The sequence below is a fragment of the Centropristis striata genome, chromosome 19 (assembly GCF_030273125.1).
Source record: "Centropristis striata isolate RG_2023a ecotype Rhode Island chromosome 19, C.striata_1.0, whole genome shotgun sequence".
Lineage (NCBI taxonomy): Eukaryota > Metazoa > Chordata > Actinopteri > Perciformes > Serranidae > Centropristis > Centropristis striata.
The window spans coordinates 22,578,440-22,589,490 of record NC_081535.1 but is presented as its reverse complement, the minus strand read 5'-3'; the positions used below and the strand labels follow the sequence as shown (position 1 = coordinate 22,589,490).

The 11,051-nt window shown below is 40.6% G+C and overlaps 1 protein-coding gene across 4 annotated transcripts; it reads right to left on the bottom strand.

The window, feature by feature from the left end:
- Positions 1-176: 176 nt before the first annotated feature.
- dab2 (DAB adaptor protein 2) lies at positions 177-10,220 on the bottom strand. 4 transcript variants are annotated; one of them, XM_059357884.1, is made up of 15 exons: positions 10,027-10,220; positions 6,803-7,066; positions 6,575-6,714; positions 6,051-6,149; positions 5,828-5,959; positions 5,313-5,396; positions 5,006-5,032; positions 4,873-4,923; positions 4,717-4,779; positions 3,269-3,883; positions 2,114-2,243; positions 1,354-2,007; positions 1,083-1,264; positions 593-682; positions 177-506 (listed from the first exon to the last, which is right to left on the bottom strand). In XM_059357884.1, exons 2-14 carry the CDS (start codon positions 6,933-6,935, stop codon positions 611-613), a joined length of 2,382 nt encoding a protein of 793 aa, XP_059213867.1. In that variant the 5' UTR covers positions 6,936-7,066; positions 10,027-10,220; the 3' UTR covers positions 177-506; positions 593-610. The 4 variants fall into 4 exon arrangements, with proteins under 4 accessions (XP_059213867.1, XP_059213869.1, XP_059213866.1 ...); XM_059357886.1 differs by having other exon boundaries at positions 593-685; positions 1,465-2,007; positions 10,027-10,219; XM_059357883.1 differs by having other exon boundaries at positions 593-685; positions 10,027-10,218.
- Positions 10,221-11,051: the final 831 nt, after the last annotated feature.

Genomic DNA, 11,051 nt, shown 5'->3' with positions numbered 1-11,051 from the left:
ATGGATTTTTTTAGTTTAATCAAATGCTGTTTAATGGTATACATTTGTAATCATAGAAATATGCAGATAGAAACATCTAATATATCCATTTGACTTTTGAACCTCAAGCAGAATGCAAAATGTTGATTCACTAACTAGTTCGAAGAAGACAATGGACTTTTCAACACCTTGCAGCATTATGATTCAATTATTTTATTTCTTTAACACAGACAGCATCAGCAGTGAACCTCTTTGGACGTGCCTCCCTCTCTCTCACACCACATTTCTTTCTTCAGCAGATCAGGACAAAACATTTACTTCTTAGATCAGTGGTCTTTAGAAATAAGGAAACTACTGATTGGATAGAAAAAAACAATAATGACAACATCAGAGGTGGAGATGTAGAAGAAGGGTTGGTCAGGGACAAGACTGAGAAAAGTTCATAATTTGGATTGTCTTGCACTTGTTGTAGCAGCTTGTCCCAAAGATGTTATTTGACGTGAAGATCTTCATTTCCTCCATTTCAACTGAAGGCAGAGAGAAGAGAAAAATAGTTTTTATTCTGTGCAGAAGAAGTCAGTTAAGGAATAAACAAACATGAATAAATACTTACTTATAGACAAAGTTAAGGTCAAGCAAAGGGATTTCCAAAAGGATCCCCAAAAGCAGCTGTTGAGCCAGAAGTCTGACCAACAGCAGCAGGCTGCTGTAAGATAAGAAAAACAGGTTTTCTTTTTACTGGCAAATGGTCAATGGACCTGAACTTATATAGCTCTTTTCTAGTCGCTTTGCGACCACTCAAAGCGCTTTACAATATAGACAGCCCTCATTCACACACACATTCATACAGGTGGCAGCGGCTACCCTAAACAGTGCCACCTCCACTGTTGGGAATTTGTTCACACGCCGATGAACGCAGCATCGGGAGCAATTTGGGGTTCAGTATCTTGCTCAAGGATACTTCAACATGTAGGCTGCCACCGACCATCGAACCAATCAGTGGGCGATCAATCTACCAACTGAGCCACAGCCTCCCGTACTGTTACTGAATATAAATTATTCCTAAATATGATTCAAATATGTGCATGTAAAAATGTATGTACCGTGGCTACGGGGGGTCCTCCAAACAGACCGGAATCTGGGGCCCCAAATGCTTGATCAAACATGTCCTGATTGGGGCCTTGTCCCTGGGCCGGGCCCGAGTTGTTTGCGATGGGAGCAGAGGAAAAGGCGGCATCAAGAAGGCCGGGATTAAAGCTTGGAGCTGCAGCTGGTTTAGGAACATCTTTAAAAAAAACAAAAAACATTATGACACAATTAGTGACAACTCTCATTCAGGTAAATGTTAACCAACCAAACTTTTGGTTGTTTTACCATTAACAGCTGCGGACATTTGACTGATTTCATAGTCATCATGATCTGCATTATCCTGAGGCAGGCCCACTTTACTGGAAAAGTACTGATCGAACGCCCCGGATTCTTTACCACTGGGGGCCGGAGCCGAGTTGGAAATCTCCCCTTTCCTCGCTGGGATGGCAGGTGGTGGTTTGGCAAGCTGGAAGTCCTTGAACATGTCCTTTCCGCTCTTCTTTTCTTTATCTCCAAGTGGGTCCAAAGCTGTGAAGGCACTGTTCTCTACCCTTGGGGCCTCCTTAGCAGGTGGCCGAGGAGGAGGGCGTGCCGGACCTTGATGGTCGCCCATTGCAGGGAACGCACCAGGCTGGAAAGGATTGGTCATGGCGGGCTGACCCCAACCTGGAGCACCAAGAGCATTAGGTGGTGGAGGTTGGGCCCAGTTGAGATGGGGTGGGGATAAGGGCGGGACACTAAACTGAGGTGGCACCTGTGGGCCCCAGGCTTGGGGTGGTATGGGTAGGCCACCAAATGCAGATGGCTGTGGGTAGGCGGGCCTTGGGCCTGGGGCTGTCACTCCTGGCATGTGGAACATGGAAGGTGCAGCCATGGGGGCTCCCCACATGCCTGCAGTGGGGATACCGGTGGTAGCTGGAGGACCTAACTGAATATTCCCTAAAAAAATAAAGAAAAAGGCACATAAAAAGTTCAAATTATATGAAATGCAAAGCTGAAACATTGTAATATTTAGATAAAACACAAAGTTCCTTGTGTGCATTACCCAGAGCAGCTATGGAGGAGGGAGTGGAGCTGGTACGTGTGTTGTTGAAAAGGTCCGCTGAAGCAGATGACCCTTCAGATTGACCCGGAGCAGAAAAAAGCTCTGCTCCAAACAGGTCACTTGCTGTGGACTATTGACAGAATACACATATATTATATATACACAACATATATAGGTGTACAGTTGCATCTCATTCACATGATTTCATACATAAAAACTACACAATACTTTAATATTTAGCCAACCCGTAACAAATGATTTACTTTAATTACGTTGTCAATAATTTGAGCCCAACAGATTTACGCTCAAAGACATATCAGACATTTATATTTTCCAGTAACACAACACTGAATTGAAAACTTTTTAAATGAAAACATGAAGCAGACAATTATGCTTGGGGTGAATTTGAAATAGTGCCATATAGTTATTTATTTTATTTTTAAAATATAAAAATAATTTATTTTTATTTTTTTATTTCTAGACTTGGTTGAATATAATGCATATGATTGGTAATGGTATTCTTTGATAAAATCATTTGTCTAAGAAAGAAGCCTGCTGAGTATCTTCACATAGCCATATTTGGGCAAAATCCACATAGAAAAAGGTCAATTTTCATGTCCACAGTAACAGTCTGCCATATCGGTAATGAGTGAATTTTCCACTCTAAAATCGGTAGTCTCAAAACTTCTATATCGGTCGGGCTCCATCAGAAACAAACACTATTATTATAGTAACACTGATAGATAAGCATGCTTTGCCACTTACCAGTGCTTTTATCACTGAAGCATAAATGTTAGAAAACAGATTTAGAGCAGAGATGATAAGAGGTACAGTTGATTGTTCAGCAGCACAGTCAAAGTGTCATTTATACAAGCCAGTTAGAGAAATGTAGTGTGACCACCAGTGCATGCATGAAGACAGAACGAACCCAAACATCAAACCCTCAGGTGCAGTTCTTAATTACAGGCCTTGCATCTTATCTGAACCAAAAGCATCCGCTTGCATATCCTGTCAAACACCAATGCATAACCCAAACGCTCAGAAAAGGAGATGTTAGAAACCTAATTATGCTCTGGGAAATGTGCATATCACCCATTTTTAGGTAGGCATCACACATGCAACTCTACTACAATTCATCAAGCTATGGAATTTCACCTTTGCGCTCCTTCGACCTCGTCCAGCCTTAGAGCTCTGTGGAGGTGGGCTTATGACAACTGAGTCCTTGCTATGAGTCACTGGGGGTTGTGGGTGATGACTTATGCCATTAGAGAGAGGGGCAGTTTTCAAAGACGAGTCAAAAAATGGGTTTTTAGTTGAGAGAAGTGTTCCAGATTCATTCCCATCCATCATGGTAATTGTGTTGCCCTGAGTTATTTTGCCCCCTAGCGGCCACTGTCCGTTACTGAGAGCCAGGATCATGGTCTTACTGGATAACCCATTTATCTGCTGACTGAGGTGTTCCGAGTCTCCATTCAAACCACCGTTAATAATTGTCTTACAAGCGTTGCCAGCAGTGCTGTTTAGGTGATTAGTGGAGATCTGGGAATTTTCGGGCTCCGACCAAGTGGGCGATTTACAAAGGGGGTCATCTCTGAAAGGGTCACTGTCTGGGGTTGGAAAGTAGCCAAATGTCGAGGAAAAGGGATTCTCTGTCTGGGGAGATGCCCTACGGTCAGGGGCACAGGAAGTTACAAAGGAGTTCCCCTTTATGCAATTCTGATTGCTGTCAACTTCAGCAGAAAAGTCCAGCAACAGAATATCATTAGAGCCCTGGTTAACATGAGGAGGGACAGTGGGAGAGAGAAAAAAAAGATTTATGAATCAGTTCTGCAGAAGGAGAAAAACACATGTGTTAACAAAATGAAAAATGAATCACATGGTGTGAAAGACAATAAAAGCTGCTACCTGTAGAATATTTACCTCAAAAAATATCATATTAAATTTCATGGTAAAGGAAAGTCTAGAGTCCATCTTCCAAGTGGAAAACACTGAAGTTATTAAATTCTTACTTGCCTTGGATTACAGCAAGGTATATAAATGTGCTGGTGTCAGCACTAGCTTGCTGGCCTGAAGCTCAGTTTGGCCCAGCAACAGGGAAATAAACAATACCACTTTAAGACTCCAGGGGTCACTAAAGTCAACAAAAATATATCTTTCATAGGTTCTACTTGTAGCAGCTTTAAAGGTTTGATGAACAACAATGAGATTGGTATACAAGAAGTAGAAACTCAATTCTTAAAAGACCCTTTGAAGTCTTGAATGTATAAAAATCTGATAATCAAACACAAAAGTGGCCTTTTAATAATTGAGCTCACACACATGGAATGATCTGGAAGGTGCTGGAGTTATTCAGTGAAGCCATTTCTTTCTAAAAAAATCAAATTTAAATAAAAAAGTAGGCATTTTGTCAAGGACAGCATGTAGCAAAACCTATTTTCAGGTTTTCAAAAAAATCTTACTCTTAAAGTATTTTGCAATTATCAAGATGCATAAAAAGTACACACTGTAACTACAACTGTAAATACTTAGCCACACTCCATTGGCTGAGTATAATCCCACTATGTTGCCCAGATAAAGGGAACATTTTATGGCACCACACTTACATTTGGAGCCTGGATGTCTGGAGGGGTCGACATGTCTCCAAAAAGGTCGAGCTGCTCCATTGGCTGGATGTCAAAGAGAAACAGAAACATACTGTATTTATCCAGCCACTATAAATCATGTTCTTTAAATGTTGAAAACAGAGCAGAAATACTTACTTGAACAGTTTTTCTGTCACCATCCATACCTATCAAGGCGTCACTTCCATTCTGAAAACAAGTTGGATAAATGAGAGGTTAAGGAAGGAGTTGAGGGAGCCGTTTGAAGAAACAAGCGCTTCCAAGTGCTTACCTCAACTACAGCGCTGCCATTTTCCCCCTGTAAACAGAGGTAGACTGTTAATGACTATACTTATTTTCTTAATTCACTGTGTCATTTCACATCATTTCAATGGAATGTCTGAAGTTGTGATTCATTGAAAGAACACAGAGAGGCAGTGTTGTATTCGGGAGGTACGCTCGGTGTATATCCTGTCAGCCCTCCCATGACCACACCATAATGCTTTTCTTTCAGAAAGAAAATGTTCTCACTGTCCAACTTTTGAAAGAAAAAAAAAAACTTTTTCCAGTTCAACGTCAGCTGCTTCTGCAGCAGTTACCTTCTGTGCGGCCTCTGCCTCTTTCTTCCTCATGTTGAAGATGACCTGGAAGAGATCTTTCAGGTCGACCACCAGGGGCTCTGCCTGTAAGGTGACAATAACACATCGTCATTGGTGTCTTTGTTGTTGATGCAGTTTTTGTTCTACACCTTCAATTAAATAAAGGCTGCATTCCAAATCGCACACTTTTTCTTTTTACTTGTAGTGCATGCTGCAGCTGCCTGCAGGATGCATACAAATGGGACATCCCACTTCATAGTAACATGGCTGCTTGAACTTTGAACCCTGCCTCTTATATATATATGCTGCACAGAGGACTGTGGCTCAGAATGCCCAGAAAAGCAATGTTGGCTTGCATACTGCAAAATGCAACCAGATGCGGCAGGACATCCTGGTATTTTTGGCATACTGCATTTAACATACTAAATCTTTTTCTGGCCTACTAAATGGTATGGAAGCATGGCCATTGGAATGCACAGTGTCGACGTGTGAGTTCTTCAGTGTGTTTTTGTTACCTGTTGTGCAGTCTTTATGGCGAAGAACTGATGCTGCCCCTCTGCTCCACACACGTATCCAAACGCCCTGTTATCTGTTACATCTCTGGCGATGAAGGAGATCTTATTCACCACATGCTCATGTTCAATCACCTGCATTATCAAGAAAAAAGGCACCAAATAAGCCATAAAAAAATCAAATGTTCTTCACAGTGTGATGTGACTGTAACGGGAGGAAACTCACTCCTGATTTCTCATCGACGATCTTGATGCCCGACATGGAAATGTTGACCCAGATCCTCTGTTTGTGCTTGCCTTGGGACCGGGCAGCTACTGCCATACCCTGGTATCGAATAAATAATATTACATACTATTTCTTTCTTAAGTCAATAAACAAAACACATGATTTAAAGTGAATATCTGGAAAGCTTGTGCACACCGTCGCCCCCTGCAGTAAGATGCAGATCATGCAAACGTTTGTCAATGATACAATAATTATTGTCCAATGGGGCCCAAAACCCCCAAGCACAATCGCAGGTCTGCACGTCTAGGACCCCAGCCCCTTGCTAAACATTTCCAGAACCCCAGATTTTTACCACAGCTACTCCTTTAAACACTGTAACAGTTAACATTAGGGTAAGGGAACATGCTACTTATTGACTGAAAACACTATAAAAATTATAAAAAAAACAGCTTTAAATGCCACCCCTTTAATATTTTAATAAGTTATAAAGACAGCAGGGCACAGTCCAAGGTCCTATGCTGCACCTTAAGTTTCATCATGGAGTCCTGGCACATCTTGTCTCCTCTGGCCTCTGGGACATCATCGATGCCAATCAGCTTGGCTTTGTACCTCACGCCATCCCCTTGAAATCTGCCCAGCAGATACTCATCTGTCTTCTCTGGGACTGTAAAAAAAAACAGTTGAAAATGTTATCTCTACAAGATCAGACCACAAGAATTGAATCCAATGTCTTGATCATAATATTTTGTCACCTTTCTTCTTCTCTTTCTTGAATGGGGCCTTTGATGCGGATGTCGGGGTGTTGGGAGGTGTGTTGGTCGAGGCTGTAGTTGTGTTGCTGGGATCGGAGGGGACGGGTGCACTGTTCTCCACCTCTGCAGACATGGTGTGGAGTGAGCCTCACTGGACTAGTGGATGGTCAGCAGTAAAGCAGGCGGCAGCTCCGTGTTCAGGGGCAGCAAGGTCAACTGAACAGATGACTCTCAACACCCACACATGCTTTTCTTGTTACTTGTCTGGAGCAGAAAAAGTGAAGTGGGAATGTGCATGTGTGTGTGTGTGGCAAGGGACGAAAAAGGAGAAGGAGATAAAAGGTTAATACAGAAACTGCAGAAAAACAAAGTATTTAAAGTGATGCCATTAAAACAAGTGCTAAAAAGGTTTTGAACTGAGCTGCTGAAAAGATTTTTTGCACGCCATAAACATTCAAATATGTTAACAATCCACAGTAAACATTTACAACCACAAAAACACCCTTCAGACAGAGATCATAGCAAGACATATGACCCATAAAACATCACAGTATCATAAGGACGAGAAGGCAGAAAACACACACACTTTAACCCCACTTTACACATGCTGTGTCAGTTATTCAGCCCCGTAAAGGAGTCAATTATCCTAAAGATAAAGAAGGTCCTTCATACAGTCACCTCTAAACAAATGCACTCTTCTCCTGCCATCACACTTGATATTTATTTCAGGATAAGGACAAACAACTAGGTGCCACTTTAACTGCACAGAAAGACAAAAAAGAGGTATTTTGCAACCATGCTGTCACATCATGTGATTAGTTGGCAGAACCATAAAAATGGCATCCAAAATGAGTGCTGATGTATAAAAATGCACACTGACAATAAGATAATCATTAATTTGTCTGCCAACTAGGGCTGCAACTTATGATTTTCATTATCTGCTGATTATTTTGTAGATTAATTGTTCGCTCCATACAGTGTCAGAAAAGTGTTTTATTAAATCAAAAAATGCTGTCTTAAAATGTCTTGTTATGTAAATACAAAACTAAAAGATATTCAGTTTAACATGAGATAAACCAGAGAAAAGTTGGAAATCTCCATATTTGAGAGGCTGAAAACAGCATGCTCTGATAGTTTTTCATGGAAAATAACTCTGATGGTAAATTCATTGTCGAAATAATGAATTGATCAGATTGTTTTTTTGTGGACTGACTAATCTTTGCAGCCAACTCACTGGACAGCCACGAATAGCTCGGCACTTACTGTGCAGGAAACACAAGGATGTCACATGAGGCAGAAACAACATCACAGTGGATTGTAACGGACGCCACAGCAACTCAGATTCACCTACATCTCCTCAACAAACAGCTTTTTAGTCACCATTTAGTCACTTCATGAACCAAACAATCAAAACAAAGTGGAACCAATCAGCCAGTAAAAAAAGCCATGCACAACTAGTGAAATACAACCAACAGCAACATGTCTCTGTGTGGGTCTTACGTACCTTTAGGACCAGTACCAGAGGCTGCACTGGCGGCACTAACAGTGAAAAGAGGCTGTGAATGCTGGAGAACGGACCAAAGGTTGGAAGTGGGCAAAGGTTGAGCAATTACCTGAGGTTAATCTTACGCTAGCAGAGCAGAAGATCTCGTGATGCCCACCTAAGCAACTATCAGTCTTTGGAGTGATCATTTCCCCACAATAGCTTTCAAACTGTCTGTAACAGCTACACTTGATGTGGAAACAGGGTAAAAATATCCTCAAAGGACAACAATCCCAAAGAACCTGTGTGATTATGTAAATTCTGAATTTTATAATCTAAAAAGAAAGCAAGAATATATTTCAAAAACCCACAGTCCAGTCCAGAAGTACTGTGTTTATGATTAAATTAATCAGGCAGGTCATTTGTTTGATCCATAAAGGGAGGAAATGAGAGCCATACAGGATGAGATAACAGAAGAGAACTTTCAGGTCATTGAGTGTGAACTGTTTTATCTTTTATATATATGGATCACATCTGACCTTATCAGTGACTGATAGAGAAGAAATACATATTCAAAATAGAGGGAAAGAAGTTTTAAATGAAGCGTGTTTTCTTATTTGAGTTTTTTTTCAGTTGCTGTTGGAATGAGTTACATCACAAGAGCTACTGTACTGTGCAGCTGTAAAACAATAAAAACTTCATTTCATCCACCTGTAGGCTCCCAGTTTGGACGTCAAGGGAACAAGCAGGGTGATTAAGCCATTGTTTGTTTAGCGCGTCATATTTAAATTCCTCCTCATGAACATAGGTTCTGTTTTTGATGCAGAAAGTGTAGGAAAAACAAGATGCTGATGCTCCATTTACACAAGTGTGACACATGATTGCACATGTCCACTAACACTTGGTGTCAGAGTCCCACTAGCTGAAGGAAAGGCTAATAAAAAAGGGGTGAAATGTCACTGCTTCATTGCAGATTTGAGTTAAGGATTACATTTTAACAACTTGCTCAAAAAGGTAGCCACATACATGAAGGATAAGAAGAAAAGCTTTTTTTTAACGGCATCCACCAGTGTCACAACACAAATATCACTTCAGCCTCAGATAGCAAGCGTAAAATCATATTTGTCAGCAGAATAACTGAAGTGCAAGGGCAGAAATGTCACAATCCTGGGCCGTCAGGAAACGTAAACTAGTGCACATCTGGAGGAAATCAGGGAATGACTCAGTCTGCAAGTGAATAAGATGGTGAAATACCACAGGCCCACTGTTAACACAAAGACCATGCAAACACTTTCATACTAAATTAAGATTGTTTTGTACCAAGAGTAGGATGCAGATGTATGGATATTTGGACGAAAGATGCATCCTAGAAACCTATTTGAACATAATTTTGCTCTCAAGATTTAAAAGTTTGTTAGCAAGGTTGCAGCTGAAAGCAAGTTTGATTTTTTTCAAAAAGTGATTTTTTTTAAAAAGCTGTTTGTTATCCCTACAGTTGAGCCAGAATAGGAAATGAGTCCTGATGAAACATGGAATTAAGTTTTACCTCCCGCAGTGATGTGTAGGACACTGCACTTCATGGAAAACCAGTAGATAGTTTGTTTAAGACTGAAGACTCTTGTGGCTTTTAAAGGCGAACACACATGCAAGCATTTTTTTTTTTAAAACGACTACCTGTAATCCTTTGGTGTATCCTTAATTAATGCATGGATGGAAAATGTTACCAACACAGGGGACCTACCTGTTTGAAAGCGCGCAGTAAGAGGGTGAAATCCTGCTGTCGAAACAGTGATTTTTGTTCCCCGTGATGCCTCCGCGGCTCCGGCACAAAATGAGTAAAAACCAAACACAGCTTTTTGGGAAAACGAGCAAGAGTCAGATGTTTTCCGCTAAACGCCGTGGACAGAAAGGAGAGACTGCTGCGGACTCCCTGTTTAACCCTTCACTGACTGACAGACCTAACTCACTGCACATTTCAACTGGGAGAGGGGCGGTCCCTTTACGTTTAAGAGAAAATCAGCATCCGTCATGTAGCCGTCACAGTAAAGTGGGTCATGAGAAATGGTGTGTCATAAGAAAATAGATCTGATTTCATTTGCTTTTTCTTTTTTTTCCTTTTTAATAAAAAACACCAGTGAACAATGCTGGCTTGTTTCATCTCCACTATCTCAAATTTTTGCACTTTTTTAAAACTAGAAAAATCTGGTTTAACTATGCCAAAAAGTGATACATTTGACAATATGAATTTAAAGCAGCAACAATAAAACATTTTAGAATGACAACGCACTAGTCAATCAGTCAATTAATTTAAAGTAAAGTCTAGAAAAAATGGTTAAACAACAACATACATAATAGCAGCAACAATACAAACAGTTGCAAGAAAAAGTATGTGAACCCTTTGAAATTACCTATTTTTCTGCATTAATTAGTCATAAAACGTGATCTTATTTGCATCTTAGTCTCAAGTATAGACAAACACAACGTGCTTAACCTAATACCACACAAACTATATTAATATTTCATGTCTTTATTGAACACATCCATTAAACATTCAAAATGATGGTGGAAAAAGTAAGTGAACCCTTAGGCTAATGACTCCATTAAGGACTAATTGGAGTCAGGAATTAGCAAACTTGGAGTCCTTACAATTAAATGAGATGTGAGTGAGGTGTAGAGATACTTTGACCTGTAAAAAATACTCAAACTTTTTGAGATTGCTATTCACACGAAGCACCTGCTCATGTGAACCATGCCTCGCAAAAAAAG